Source organism: Acanthopagrus latus, chromosome 18 (assembly GCF_904848185.1).
Source record: "Acanthopagrus latus isolate v.2019 chromosome 18, fAcaLat1.1, whole genome shotgun sequence".
In the NCBI taxonomy this organism is placed as follows: Eukaryota; Metazoa; Chordata; class Actinopteri; order Spariformes; family Sparidae; genus Acanthopagrus; species Acanthopagrus latus.
Genome location: NC_051056.1, coordinates 13,840,466 through 13,856,916, shown reverse-complemented (window position 1 = coordinate 13,856,916; position 16,451 = coordinate 13,840,466). Strand labels below are relative to the sequence as shown.

At 41.8% G+C, this 16,451-nt stretch overlaps 1 protein-coding gene across 2 annotated transcripts in view; it reads left to right on the top strand.

Annotated features, from left to right (window-relative positions):
• Window positions 1-16,451, top strand: part of tenm1 (teneurin transmembrane protein 1) — a 192,145-nt gene that overhangs the window by 90,102 nt on the left and 85,592 nt on the right. For both annotated transcript variants that reach the window (XM_037076301.1, XM_037076300.1), the window contains exons 7-8: window positions 9,873-10,075; window positions 13,166-13,373. In XM_037076301.1, coding sequence (XP_036932196.1) covers window positions 9,873-10,075; window positions 13,166-13,373 — 411 coding nt within the window. The remainder of the gene's footprint in view (window positions 1-9,872; window positions 10,076-13,165; window positions 13,374-16,451) is intronic.

Below are 16,451 nucleotides of genomic sequence, written 5' to 3'. Positions count from 1 at the left end.
CTGTAATCCAGTGTGGCAGATTATCACGCTCATCCTGCTGTACCCATCACCTCTCACACCAAGAGACCACACAATCCCCTAGATTACACAGCGAAGGATGGCGAGAGGAGGCTGCGGGGAATGGAAATGACAAAAACATGACACGGCAGGGAGAGTGAGAGTGATGGGAGGAGAGAGGAGTGATTGATGGATATGAATCTACGTGAAGGATGTGTGAGAGATCTGAAATAATGGTGGCGCAAGCTGAGTAATTGCTGGCATTATAATGCAATTTTCATGAGACAGCTTATTAGCCGTTTCCATGGTTTTTGTCTACAAACAAAGAAAACAAGCAGGAAAACGCTCCTTCCTTTATTTTGGAATAAATTCATATATTGTTGATGCGCTGCTCCAGACACGAGTAACAACATAACCGTGGGAGCATGACGATAGCTGAGGAGAGTGATTGGAGGATAGTTATCAGTTTCTGCTTGTTTTGATATAAACTGATGACACAGTGGGGAGAGATGAAACGAGCTCGGCGAGATGATTGGGAGCTAGTAATCTTTTTTGTGTTCTCGTTCGTGTATTTTCAGTGTTGTTGTTTTTATGTCAACTTCAATGCCATAAAGACAGGCTCTCTGTTTGATTTGTCGGCTCTACCCCCAAATCAAGATCCGGCGCCGCGGAATTCTAATCTACCTTACGAAGCAGCTTGCAGCGAGGCGCGCTATACTAATTGACATGTTGTGTCATCTGCGTATGGCTAGTGTGTTGTCAAGCTGTGCGTGCTGTGTTTTATGTTCTCGGTGCTATCTCGCCTGCAGTTTGCAGAGATCACCAGGAGCCCTTCTTAGTCCTCCACACATAAAAGCCTCTCTAATTAGTGCTACATTAATTGCCACTCACCCCGTGATAATCAACCTCGGGCTGATGTGCATGCGTGAAAGTGCGCGCACTAACACTACATCTTTCCCCCTTTTTTTTCTTTAGCTTTATCTGACATGCACACTCACTCTCTCTCCCTCTCTCTCTCTTACACACACACACACACACACACACACACACAGATTCCTCTGGTGCAGATGAAAGCAGAAGTGCCCAGAGAAGAAAATTTTCTGTCAGTGGATTCCCTTCCCTTAATGAAGTACATTGAAGTTTGAGAGTAATATTTCAGTGTACGTTGAATGTCGGATATATTAATGATATGAAATGATACAAACTGACACACACTGGAGCGGCGTAATGCCTCATTATAATGCAGGGATGATGAAATGTGGAGTTCGTGGAATGCCATCTGAGCCTGTGCAAAGATTGTATTGAGTTAGTGCCGAATTGTTTTCACTCTATCCGACGGTGTGGTCGGAAATGGTGTGTGGATGGATGGAATGTGACACAGACGGAGAAGAGGGCTCTTAAAGAGCACATCAATATTCTAGACTGTGTGCAGAGAGAGTGGAGTGAGGCTGAGCAGTGTGTAACAAAGTGTGTGCATATTGCCCGCATGTATGTGGCTGAGAGGGCGATGTGTCTGTGGGAGGGATGAGTGTGTGCTGCATGTGTGCAAATGCTGATGGACTGGTCCATGTTACACTGGTCTCATTGATTTTCTCACGCTGGGATACAGTCTCAGGATGTAACACACACGCCCACGTACGCGCAGACACACGCGCGGAGACAGTATAGATCATTTAGTGAACCCCCTGCTCGAGCGCCTCAAGTCGAGAAAGCCTCACAGCGGCAACATGTCAGTCTGTTACTCAGCCCGCATTCAAAACATCGCAGCCAAATATAGCTGAAGAAATTGAACATAATTCCAAGCCGCAGTCGGTATTTACAGTGTCAGTGACACACTTGGGTTGAGGGGGTTGTAGTACTCCCGCTTGACATTTGAGGGAAGAAGATTGATGTCTTAGTTTCTGACATTAAAGGCAAAAAAAAAAAAGTCAAAGTTGATTTATATCTTCTTGATAAACAGACTGGCACTTCCTGTTTGATAAAATGATACACTTTTGCCAAAAGGAGTTAAAAAAAAAAGAAAGAATCAGGGTTATTGCATCAAAAACACATGATTATAGAAAATAAATCTACTGTTACAGATTTAACTTTCTATAATCTATCTTAATGTGATATAATCTTTATAATGTATCGCTGCCATTGTAAAGGAGTAAAACAAGTCTGATATTCATATATTGGCCGAGATTCTTTTCACATAAATATTTCTCAACATATATTTTGCAATTATCCCTCAAAGGTGGTCATCAAGCGCTTGTGACAAAGAGATATGTACTGAGGCAGGATCATTAACAGGTTTACAACAAACTTTATTCCAACACACATTCCAAATGCATCATCTAGCCGTCCAAACTGACATCAGTGCACTGAAATAACGCACTTCACACAGAATTTAGTTTTCATACGTAATCCCCTGCATCTTTTTCTGCAATAAGATATTTGAAAAGAATAAACAAATAAAAGAATACCAAAGCCAATATCTGTGATAAATATAGTGGTCTGGTTCTAGAAATGTATTCCACTTTAAAGAAGGACTATGTAAGCTCTTGCAAACTGCTAGTCCTTGATCCAAAGCTTTGTCTCTGTTTGTTCGTCGGCCCAAACAGAAGTTGCATCGTGCTATGACATTAAAGTGTTGTCTACATATTGATGTGTCAGTATTAACAATCTGATAATGTAGCATAATATTATGCTTAGCAGTTCAAAGTGGCATTAATGTTGGTGCCACTGTTGCAAAAACAAGTGTTTTCCTGGGAGTATCAACTACCAGCAAAACAGGACAGACATGAGTTCATTCATCCACTGTTTCTACTTTAGTCTCTGTTGGAAACATGCAAGCAGATAGAAACGGTGCCAGTCTGCCAGCCTGACCGGGTCGCCTACCCAGCCTTCAATTCTCCAGGAGATTACGTGCCTGATGGCGGATTAAATTGTTTCTCGGAAACCAATCCATACACCACTGGTCATTATTCCATAGCCGTTACATTGTGCAGTCAACATTTTCTACATAATTATACGCTAAAAAAAAACATGTATAGCACTGTATTGATACTTTTACTTAAAGTGATAATTTGGATCTTTTGATGAGGGGTTGTATGGATTGCTTCTCTGTCAGTGTGTTACCTGCAGTAGTTATATTTTTGTTCAACATTCATGACTAAGCAACAGTTAAGTCAACATAAACATCTTCGTGAGTTGTAACACTGCTACTGTGCGTCATCAGGACCGTGTCAATGTGCTTAGCCCAGACTTGACTGACTGTGTCCAAATAACCCGACAACTGTCATCACATTCGGATTTGAATGTTTGGATATTGGATTTGTTGGATGTTTTTCTCACTGAGCTCCGCCCATTCAAGACCAGTAAGGAAGTTAACTGAAAAAAAAGAAACAACCGAAGGTTTGTTAAAACCTAGGAGACTTATAACAGACGGATTTAAACTCAAATTGTAAAATGAGCAGCATGGATATGTAGTGAGCTGGGGTTTGCTCCTTCTAGGCCTCTGACCCACTAGAGTAGTATGAGCTTAACAGAGGAGCAATAAAAAAAATACACAAGTGTTTTATGATGTTTCAATTTTTACAACACGTATTACATGTGCTGCGATGTAAGTGCACTCCGACTGTCATGGAGTGAATGAGTTTATGAACGGGCAGACTTGCCTGTCACAGACATAGCCTGAGGCTATGATGGTGGAAGGTGAGGACAAGAGAGTAATGGAGGGCCCTAAGGCCAAGAGCATTATCTTCTCCTGACTCTGACTGACACTCATTAGGCTGCACAGTGGAGAGAGGAGGCTGAAAGCTTATTAAGCCAACTGCTCAAAAGGCCCTTAATTGAATCCAAGTAATTATAGAGACCTTGCCCATTGTGATATTTTTATTCGTCCTGCGGCAAACTCAATCTCTCTTGCATTTGGAACACTATTAATGTTGTCTGCACCAATGTGTGTGAGATCCGCACACAAGGCCTACGCCTCAATATCGACTAAAACTCGCGCGCATATGCTCACACTGTTCCGGTCCCCCCAGACACGTTCTGTCACCAAGACCCCGGCTGCACTTTTAGTCTGTTCTCTGCTTCATTAGTATCTGAGCGATAATAACATTAATTGCAAAGACAGTTTAGTTCCTTTGAAAATAGATTACAGGTGTAATTGTTTTACCTGAATAACCCGTAGGCAAGAGAAATTAATTAGACCTTGTGTCCCAAGTCCTAATGTAGCTCATCTCTTTTGTCGGCCTGCCTGCCTGCCTGCGCACACACCCGACACACAAAACTCTCAGAGCCACATAAAGGACAGACAGATGAAAGGATGGGCAAACCCACACTGACTCTGAGAAACACATGTGTTCTAAGAAAATATGCCAATGAGGAGACTGAAACAAGTCCAGTTGCCTGCAATATACGTTATCTAAAACCATCCCAATCCAGATGTTTGTAGCAAAGGAACCTTCCAAGGGCTAATTTAGGAGAAACCTGTGCAATGTGCACACGTGTTAGCATATTCTAGGTGAGCAGTGTCATTAGCCCTGTTTTGTGCTCTACCAGTATAATTGGCTGAGGCAGCATCATTATTATACAGAACAGTATGTTGGTTGTGACCACTAACCCTTCATCATTGCCATCAAGGGCACGCTGTGCTTGATGGCAAACATGAATGCAACACTTTCATTGCCCCTTTAAACAGGCTCAACATTTTGAAATAAACCGTGATACATTTTTTGCTTACAACTTGCTTCGGCTGCCAACTAATGATGAAAAGCATAACAGCAGATTTATGCGACGCTATTTATTTTCATCTTTGTTCTCAGAAACCGATAGCAAGTGTGAATTTCAAGCTGCTTCTTGCTTATTAAAGCCACATGGTGGCAAGGTGTGAAGAATTTTTTACCTTGCCGCCTGCGTATTGGCTTGTTTAAGCATGTGTCCTTTTTGCCTGCCAAGTAGGAATAAAGAAGGAGGTCTGCTGTTGTGAAAGGTATTTTACAAAGAATGGTCCCGAGTTTTGTGCTGAGGTACGCGGGGTTACGGAGCGGGTGGAACGCATTGAGTGATGGCAGTAATGTGAGCAGCTGCTGAGGCCTGGAGGAGCCCCCGTCACCGCGAGATCCGCCCAGTTTCTGCGGGGCTCCCAAAATGCCTCGATCCCCCCCTCTTTTTCCTGGGGCAGCACTGTTATTCTCTTCTGCTGAGACAGAAAGAGAAAAGAGATGCAAGGGAGTTTTTTTTTTTATTTATTTTTTTCTTCCCTCTTGCATCAGCAGCTGTAACTTGACACCGGCAAGCCTTCTTTTTGGGCATGGTCCTTCTCTTTCCCCCCCTCCTCTTTTTTTATTTTTATTTTTGCTCTCTCCCTTCCACTCCTCCGTCCCTGCGTGTCTCAGAGCCCACCACCCATCTTCGCGGCTGACCTGAGCGCAGCTTTCTGTCCCCGTGTTGCATCAGACTCTGAGAGGCGCTATACAGTAATTAGCATCAGAAGGACCTGCCTGCTCATCTGCCCGCCGGCCTGCCAGTCAGCCTGCGCGCCGGCTCGCCTGCGCCTGTCTGCCTGCCAGTGCTCTGCCAACTGCCATGCCCTATTCATGTCCTATTCATCTGCTGTTGAATAAAAGGCTGCTTTCCTCGGGACATCCATCCCTTTGCTGGCCTTTATTTTTTCAGTATATTTATTTATTTATTTTTGTGGCGAGGCACAGGAGTGAGGATTAGCATTAAAAGGAATAGACTGCTGAGGTGGACTCAGCAGGAATGCATGAATGCATACCTCAGTTCTGCCAAGCCGCTTTTTATTCTGTTCGGTAGAGATTTCAGCACAGGGACAATTTATGCTCCGTACGGGACACCTGTCCCTTTTTTCCCTTTCATTACAAACCCTTTTTGAACTCTCCTTTTGTTCTCATCCCCCGCTCATTTTTTTTCTCCCTTTGTCTTACTTCCTCTCTCTCCCTATCCTCCAGCTCTCTTGTCACAGCTCAGTCAAGTCCAATCAATTATCCAATTAATCAATTTACGTTTTCCAATCCCATAGTCCACAGAAGAAGAAGATAAAGGAGATAGAAGATAAAAAGACAAATCCAATCCACTGTCATTTATTAGCATGATACTTGACATTGTGCCAGAGTTGGTCTCAAGAGTTAGAATTTCCCACAGCCATGCTAGCAGCTCTGTGATGCTAGGTTAGCAATGGCCATATTTACATGATGCCATTTTGCAAGCATGTTTACCATGTTCATCATTTGGCTTTTGAGCATGAACACATTTGAATATAAGTGATGGAATATGTCTTGAATGTGTGTTATTGATGAAGAAATTAAGAAAGCAACGGAGTGAGAGTCAAGCAAACAGCATGCTGGCTCTGCTGGCTCGTTAAAGACTTCAAAATGAGAAATACTTTATTGATCTCTGAGGGGAAATTGGTACATTAGAGTAGCTCCTTCTAGAATAGAAATGTAACTATAGCGAGATTTAATGAAATATGATGACAGAAGACATTAAGAAATGAGAGGAAGCATGAATGAAAATAAAACATACAAGTAGTAAAACATAAAATAACTAAAACTAAAATAAAAAATAGTAAACTGTATGTGATGGGTATGTATGTATTTATATTTATACTAGAAATATAGATGTAAGATATGTGCCTAGTGCCACAATTTAATTACAGTGTAAATTATATTGACTAATATTACAGGATGTAATGTTTGATATTCGTTAACAATATAAATAAATGCTCCAGAAATGCTACAAATAACAGCAGAATATTCCACCTGATACTGCATACATGAGTCCATGTCCTCTGCTTTGTAATGTAATGAATGTGTCTTTAAGCAGGTACAGCAGTACTCAACACTAATTTATACCATCAGTGTGCTCACACTTTCTTAGTGTCAGTGCCAACAAGCTGCTGTATAACAGATGAAATGATATCCATGTTTACCATTTCAGTTTGATAAGCCAATGTACCAGGTGGAATTTTGTGTGTAATAAAGACGACACAGGCCAAGGTTCCCCATTGAGTGTATTTAGTCTGGTAATACTGCTGTTTCTGGGCTGTTTTCATCAAAGGTGTCAGCGTCTAGTTTGCTAATAGAAGAGTCTGCGGAGGCAAGGCTGGGTGGAATGATAGAGAAATCTTTACTGAAACAGATCTCGAGCCTGTGTCCGAACCAGTGTGGCTGCACTCTAGTGTTCATAAATCTACAGCAAAGTTATGCCCAATGCTTTGCCCTCTGCACTACCAGAAATCCCCTTTGAACCTTTGATCTCAGAAATCTACAAGTAACCACCTCCTTTCTCTGCTTGTGCAGGCCTTTTTAAAGTCCATTCGCCCGCACCTACCTGCTTCTAATTGGTTGCTTTGGTGGATTGGGGGTCCATCTATCCAATGGGAGAAAAGGAGTTGGTCTGAATCCACTCCCTATGGTATAACTCATCCTCTGTGCGTTATCTAACACTGCTGATGTCATGTCTGAGAGCTTACAGCCTAAAGTGGACCGGATGGTCTCTCTGTACTTATATGGAAATGCATACATTAAATCAGCTCCGAAACTCTGGAGTGAGAGCCAAACTCAGTTTAAAACCCTGTATGTGCCTCGTCCTCTAGCTAACTTTTAACGCACACACAGAGCTGATTAATGGCTCTGGGGGCCCCGGGACATGTAAACCCAAACATCGCCACAGTCCCACACTCACCTGAGCACAAGCATCATGTCACCGTTAAGTCATAGCTCATGTGGAGCTGAACAGACAGGTTTTTTCTTCTGAAACATGTATTTTCAGCAATGAGCAAATCACGAGACAAACGTGGACAAAACCTCATCAAATTTTATGGCTGGAACTTTATTTCTGAAAATGTATTCTAAATAACATGTAGATTGTAGATTGATGAGATCAGATAAAATGTGATACATTTTGGTGGTAGTAAGAACCCATGATGGATGTAGATGGAAGGTACTCATTTGAGTACACTGGGATTTTTATTGTCATTCATGCAAAGTGAAAGTGAACACCGGTGACAATGAACAGCTTCATACTTTGTTGCACACTTGTAATGCTTACGATCCACACGCATCTGTTTTTGCAGCATTTCAGACAGGCCAATAGATGTGACAGATATTCCTGTGACATTCCTAGTTTAGAGTAAGAAGCAAGGAAAATTCAAATGACGCATGTTCAGGGAAATTAACAGTTAAATACTTTGTTGCACATTGGTGACTTTATAGTGTTAAACAGTAGAATAAAGCTGTCATCCCCTTATGAGGACATCATTTTTTTAATAAAAAAGTACTTCCTATTCAAGGATGATGCTGTGTTTCTGTAATTATCCAGTTCTACTAATCCCATACAGCTTGGAGAAATTAAAAATGCATACTAAACAAGAGCTCAGGTCTCAAGAGATTAAAGGCACTGCTTATGTATTTAGAGTGACACTAGGCCGACATACACATATCAGGTATAGTAGCAAGTGAAAGCATCAACCATGTTACACTAGCATGCACATATTTGCTAGTTAGTTTTAACCATACTGCACAGGTGAGGCTGATAAGAGTGTCAGAATTTATGCAGGTATTTGGTCATGAAGCAAAAGAAAATGACCTGAATTTGTTCCAAATGAAGAGTTATTGTAGCTCCTTCCCAAAATGAATCCAATATATCCTGAGGGGGGCATTTATGTGTGTCCCAAATGTTTTTGAAAATCCATCCAATTATTGTCATTTGACATTTTCACATCTCACTCTAAGCCCAAAATGTCAACCTCATGTGAGTGCCAGATTAAAAGTCAGGTAAAGGACCGAAGTCATTAGGATTCATCCTCTAGGCACCGTGACTGTCTGTACAAGCTCACTGCAACCCATTCAGTAGCTGCTGAGACCTTTCAATCTGAAAGGGTTGGACTGACCAACCGATAGAACAAAAGACCAACACTGCCCTCCCTGTAGCCACGCCGTTAGCGCGACTCAAGAGGAACAGCGTCAGTCGAAACAGGAGCTAATCACAGGCCTGCACTCTCTACCTCCCTATCTGTGTGACAGCACATGTGATATATTCGGGCTGGCCTGTGGGTGGGCATGGTGTCCCCATAATGGAGTGGTAAAGCTGCGAGGATTATGGATTGAGAGCGAGCGGCCTCGTCCATGAATCTGCCCCTAACTGTTCCTCTGCCTTTGTGGCCGTAACGATCGGCTGGCTCCCTTCTGTCACCGTATTTCCTCCATCTTAGTTTAGAAGCTGAGATATATCTCTCCATAAAGGCCGACACAAAGAGGGCTGGAGAGCCTCGCCTGCTCCGCCACACAAAAGACTCAGGCCTGGTGGTTGATAAAGGCTTATGGAGAGGAGAGGCGCTGATGGCCAGGGGACCGTTGGAAAGACCTATTCTCTTCACACACAAAACCACGCTCTCACTCAAGACACTATCTTTGTGCCGTGACGCTGTTTGTGAATGCGTGCGTGCACGTGTGCGTGCCCCTCGTTTTCTCTCCTCCACCTCTCCGTCTCTTTCCCTTTCACACACATGCTAACACACGCACTCTTTCTCTCTTGTTAGAAGATGCTAATATAGCACACGGCAAAGCCCCAGTAGACAGCTCTCAGACAAAACACTTCCTTTCTAAAGCAGTTCATCTTTATGCAGAGCCTATCCGAAACGGTTGCCAAAGCAAGGTCTCTTGAAAAGCAGGATTTTCACCAGCGCTAAGTCATTCCCGACGTCTGTTCGCTCTCACTTCATTAGTATGGCCGCTGATCACACTGATGGTTGAGGACATCAGGTCAGTTATTAATTGCTCCCTCTGATACTGAACAGAACGCTCTGTCTGCCTTGACAAATCTGTGACTGAACAATATCACGTGTCTGTGGTTTTTATCTGCAGAGAAATGGGTGCGAGGCCGGGCCATCGACCGTGGCGAGGTCGATGTTGGAACCCAACAGAGCCAGGCAATCCCACCTGGACTATTCTGGAGGTTTCATATGACTGTGCATCATCCAACCTACATCAAGTTCAACCTGTCTCTGTCACACAATGCGCTGCTGGGGGTCTACGGACGCAGGAACATACCGCCTACACACACTCAGGTAATGGAGGATCCTGTTGGAGCATGCTGTTCACCCAGATGGGCTTGTTTGCCGAGGCACCACAGTAACACATCCACACTAATACATCCCCTTTTTTTTCTTTTGGCCTTTCATCTACACTAAGCCAGCATTTATGTCTGAGCTAACACAAATGTGCGATAAGAAGTTCTTCTTTTAAGCTGGTTGTGTATATAGCATTCTAGTTTTTGTCTTGGTCCTGATTGTGTAATTATATAGTTTAAACACATAACAAATGTTTAGGTGGAACATGAACTACAGTTGTAGAGAAAATACCATCTTGCAGGAGATATTATGTATCAGTCCAGACTGTGTTACAGTCAGCCAATCAGGAAATCTGAGTATTTTATTCCCAATTATTTTATTTTTTTTTCCAATTGGATTACTTTGCAACATTTTCTGTAAACATAGAGGTGAAAACTGCAACCACTTTTCCGGTGAAATAATTTCCTTCTAACCAAACATGCCAGATGGTTTGTTACACATAACCATCTTGAAAGGTGGCACCAGAAACTTGTTGATAAAAGGCAGACACTTTAATGAAATGCTTGGCATGTGATTGGAAGTACCATCTGTCTATCACCCTCTATCACAGGCTACTTTCAACCAATCAGATCAACAGAAGGAGAGTGCAACCACCAACAGAGCCAGTTGCTAAATCAAATTATTACTGAAGTTTGTCAAGAGAAGAGTGAAAACATATTTTCCATCGAGAAAAGTCCTTAGTCCCATTATCACTCTTCTCTCAATGAAGTATAATCTCCCAGTTGTTCGCTTGTAGATCATGGATAGCATATACACAAGAAATACTAAAATGGGATGAAGTTGATGTGTGGGAAACACTGCTCTTTTGAACAGTTGCTTTTCTCACTGTTACTCACGCCCATAGCTGCCATCTCTAGCTGCCAGTAGTTTCATCAAAGAACACGGATTGGTTCACCTCTTTTGTTTGTTCACAGCACATAGCTTTAAGCTATGGCAAGATGGATTTGTGAAATTATATAATCATGAATCCAGCTGTCTTTGCACACTGAATTTTATTCAGTTCAGCCCAAAGATTTACATTCACTGACCTTGCAGTTTGTTTTTTTTTTCTTTTTGAAACTCAAGTGCTCCACAATTCAAGTGCATTAAAGCACATGAAGCAGTAAGTGAGCGTATCTCTGTTCAAACAGGATGACTTTTTGGGATTCCGAATGTCTCAAGTCCAGTTGTGAGTTTAGAATGTGGCTGGTTTAAGCTGTCCCGTTCAGATCATTTCTACATATGCACTGTTTCCAATTGTTTCTGTGACAGGGAGAACTTTTGGTGATGTACTTGACTTTTCAGAGAATGTGTGACTGGCAATTGTAGATGGAAGGCAGATCGCCGCTTGTTAATCGACTGCTGATGCCGCTGTTCTATTGGATGGATGAAAAAGAAAAGTAAAAAAATCCTAAAATGGGAGCAAAGTCTATGTGTGTGAATAACTGCTATTAACACAGCTGAGCAGCCCCTAGCTTACATCACAGTCAGAACATTATGTTTCTGTGGTTCTCATACTATCTGTAAGCTGTTACCAGGAAGAAACCTTATGTATCAAGGCTGAGCTGGCAGCTGTGCTAAAGAATATTGATTCAATCAGTGACAATGTTAGATTCAGTATAGCACATTCTGTACTGTTCGTGTTCAAGACTTGGTCTCTCGCTGCAGGAGAAGTGCGTAAGCACTGGGAAAATGAAAAATAAGCATGCCGCAGTCACACATCTCTACCTTGCTATCATAGCTAGTTAACTTCCTCAGCCAGAGGTGTAGCACACATTTAACTCGGTAGACATATGCCTGCTCACACAAGTCAGGGATTGTGCAGCAGTGAGTGATGAAGAAAACAACTTCCGGTCACCTCTAACCTCATATGTGATCACGCATTTTAAATGTCATTTATGTCTGCCACACAACACAGGTGTCAATAAACTGCATTTATGATTGTTTGTCAAGCCTGCTAGCATAATATATTTAATCAGTATATTTGTGTCGCAAAGCAGAAGTTGCTGTTTGCCTGTGTAGCAGGTAGCATCTAATGAGCCATGAGCAATTCACTCTTTTATACTTAGAATATGTAAAGGAGTAATTAAATTGTGAGCTTAGCTGTACTAAAACACAGTCAAAGAGATGATGGAAAACAGAAGTTTCTCTTGTTGAGGCTCTGAAGAGTATTCAGGCCTTTTCTCTCGCACTCCTACCAGATGTCTGACTGTGATGCAAAGTTTTGTTGTTTATGGGCTAGAAGAACAGGTGGAGATTTTGCTATGTTCCCCGTGTGGCCAGAGATCTCCACATATACATCTTCAAAAATGTGGATGCATTTCATTTTCACAAGTAAAACAGCATTTCTGATTTAGTCAGCTCAGTGTGGATAGAATCTGTCTGAGACACATCTCCAGAGGCAACACAGGCATACGTTGCACGCGGTGTCGAACAGCACTGTGCCATGCGAGAGGCACGTATACATACAGAAATACAACACACACTGAGTCATCTGCTTTTTAACATCAGTGCGCCCCTGCTCTTGCCTGCATGAAGAGGTCTAATTAGCTGTTTTTGACACTAGCGTGACACATAGCCCTCAGGGGGAATAAGACTCAGCGAGCGCTCGCTAGTTCAAGGAGGTTTTAGGATGGAGAGGAGAGGGAGGGAGAGAGGACGTGGTGGGGGAAGTTAAAGAGATAGAGATAGAAGCATGGAGAGGTTTAGACAAATGAAATAATAGTTTGTTCCATGTGAGAACCTGGGTGGGAACATCTACCCGTGTGTTTAGCAGCATGTGAAGTTGTTGAACTGATTGACGAGGGACATGAGCTGCCATGGATGGCATGGATTTCCTTTTTTTTCCCCTGTTCCTATTTCGCAATTCACATCTGACATCTAATGCTAATGCTAACTTATGTATGCAGGCAGCTTTCCAATAGCACTCAATTGGCCCACCCAACAACAGCCACTCACTACACAAGTCGTATTTATGCAGGTTTTTTGTGAATTCCTGTCTTGCTCATCCAAATTGGATGTTGTTTGTTGTTGTCTGGTATTGTCTAGTTCGACTTTGTGAAACTGCTGGACGGGAAAGCGCTGCCCAGGTCCTTGACTGATCCCGTCTCAACCGCCAAAGCTCCAAAAGGCCTGCTGCTGAGCGGCCTCCAAGAAACAGGCTTCATTGAGTACATGGACCCCGGCACCTGGCACCTCGCTCTCTACAACGACGGACGCAACCTGGAGCAAGTGTTACTGCACAGCACTCCCATAGGTGAGAGGAATAAGCACACTGGTAGCTTTTCTTTGCCATGTTGGGAAGGATTTTAGGCTTGGTAGCACCAACATGGATTTATTTAATCTAAGATTAACTCTGATTGGAGTTAAGCAACGCAAGTTAAATGCAAGTTAAAATGAGTTTATTGGAATTTAAAATAGCAGAGTTCTGTTCCCTCAATAAAATCCAGAACTAGTCGGTGTAAGATAGGGTGAAAACTTTCAGCTGCTCTGGATTCCTTAATGCTGCTAGCTAGCTAAATAGTTACACCGTGTACATTTTAAGATGTTTCGGGGGTCGGGTTAAGTTACCGCTTGTGAAACCCAACATTTCCAGATTTTGCTATTTCACAGCAGAAGCTTTGAACTGACAAAATGACAGGGGACTTTTATATGAAGACTTTAAAGGAAATGAAACATTAGTGGAGCTAACTGAGTTACTGTTTATTCTCATTTTATAGATAGAAAAAATTGCATTTAGTTGTTGACATGCCAGGGTTGCTTCACTATTTTGTCCCCTCTCCTTTTTCATACGTTGATATGCAAAAAAAAAAAACAAAACACGAGAACACGACGGCCTCGAGTGATTTGGAACTCATTGACATTTAAAGGAAACTTTTCCTGTTATAAGAGTGAGTTTGGCATGGCAAGAGACAGCCGTTAGAAAGGGGAGGACAGCTGCAGTAGTAATGACAGGGCTTGCTAACTGCAGCTCATTGCTATGACACACACGGATGGCAGTGTAAATTGAAGGATGTGAATAATGCAAGACTACGTGGCTGAATATAGACAAGTGGATAATTACAAGGGCAGTTTCTTCACTCCCACTTTGCCCAGTGCTCCTTAAGAGAATGCAGTGTTGAAATAACAAAAAAATAAAAGTGTTGGGAAATGTAGTGGCACAGTGGCATCACAAAGGGGGACTTTATAATTTATATGTAGCAGACAGGTAATAGAGCAATTACAAAGCGTGCAGTATGTGATGAATAAATATAATGAGAAGCACTCCATGACACCGACTTTATTTTGGGATTTTTGTCCCGTTGATCTTTAACTGCCCGTGCATTATTTAGTTTTGAAGTTATTCAGTAAATCATCTGGAAGACTGCACGGAGCGTTTGATACTAAATGCGAGTATCAGCGACCTCTTCAAAGCCCGAGTTGTAAGCCAGTGGTTAAACAGCTCCCTAGCACCAAAACATTGCACTGAAGACATCTTTCATCTCATATTGACGGAGTTCTTTATACAATGACTGACAGCATGCGACGGCTAAACACAGATTTTATTTCAGAGCTGTCAAACATTTGTTGACTCGTGTGCTGTCTGTAAAGTCGGGAATACACCAGACCTTTCTTTGAGTCACATATTTCGTGCTAAACAGGAAACAGCAGCGCTTGCAAAGAGTTAACGTTCCCTTTTCCTCTTCAATAATCAAAACAAATATAGACACAACAGATGGGCTCAGAATAGCAGCCTTTAGTCCACTCAGGTTTTTCAGATAATTCATCAAGTGATTCAGCTTGAAAGAGGAAAATAATATTAATGGATTGATGTCAGAGTTCATTTCACTGCCCATTTGCACCTCTAACGAGGGGTTACAGAAGCACGCTACATTGTTTTGGAGGCAGAAAATCAAAACTACTGAGCATCAGTACGATAAATTCTAATAAGAGAAACAGTACGCCGAGGCCCAGAGTGGAGCTTTATGGGGAGATGAGGGAGAAATGAGATGATCTCTGTCGGGAAATTGAGCTTTTCCGCAGCCACTCGTAACCAGATACAACAGAGAAACAGTGAGTATAAATAAGGAAAAGACTGTTGTAGAAATGAAGAAATAAAATAAAATCAATACAGTGAGTGAGTATGACAAGAAGTAAAATATGAGAAGATGAAGAATATGAAGCAATACATGTAATAAGACTGGTGTGCACGAATAAGCTTATTTTCACAGAAACAAGGAGACGTACATATGTAATGTGTGTTTTTACACATTTCCAGGACTAATGAGGAATGTGACAACATGAGACAGAAGGCACAAAAATATATAGTCACTTTAATCATCGTCTTCTGAAAGGTACAAGGAAGAAAGAAGTAATTTGTGGCGGAACAATTGAAGCCACACGTGTTTGGTCAGCTGATAGCTTATGTTGTTTTTCCATCTCACTGATTGACACAGACACACACACCCCTACATCACCAGCAGTGGACTCTCGTTCTAATCCCACCAAGTGTTGACCTCCGTTTCCTGTTCTTTAAAGAAAAAAATTAAAGTAGATTGGAAAAAATGTATTTCAAGGTGTTTTTCCGTAATATTACTGAAAATGTGTTATTTGAAATGTTTTCAACAAATTGCCAAGAGGGTACTCACATTCCTGAGCAAATTCTACCTATCAAAGACGTGACTTCGGTCCACAGCACTGGCACTGTCTATAGCCATTCTTTCACTTAAGGTTTATTTACTGCGAAGGCATTCTTTGTTTCTTTCAAAAGTTAATCATTTAACTTTGCTGTCAATACTGATGAATGCACACGCACAGACACACACACAGCATCCAGGTACGTCTTATCTCGGTGCTGCTGCTGAGTAGGACAGAAAATTGACGCAACAATATATATATATATATATATATATATGTATGTGCGTGAATGTATATATATATATATATATATATATATATATATATATATATATATATATATATATATATATATATATATATATATGCTGATATGTGTATACACTGCAGTCTCAGTGATTCTCACTGTCAAGCATAGATGTTGAAAAAAAAAAGAAAGAGAATAAAAGGTGGGAGAACATCCTCTGATTTCAAATGGACTCCATTATCTGGATTCAGATTGAATTTCCAAACACATTTTCTCCATTTCGTGCTGAAAAAAAAAGGCAGCAGCAGATGCAGAGAAAACCTTTTTTCCCTCCTCCTCCACTGTTATTGACATTTACATGTGACCCACGAAAGCTCCAGCTTAATGGTTTCTGCCATTTTGCCACCTCCACTCCATCCCCATCTTCTTTAATTCTACTCAGCCCGTGCCCAGGCAGAGAGTGGCGCATCC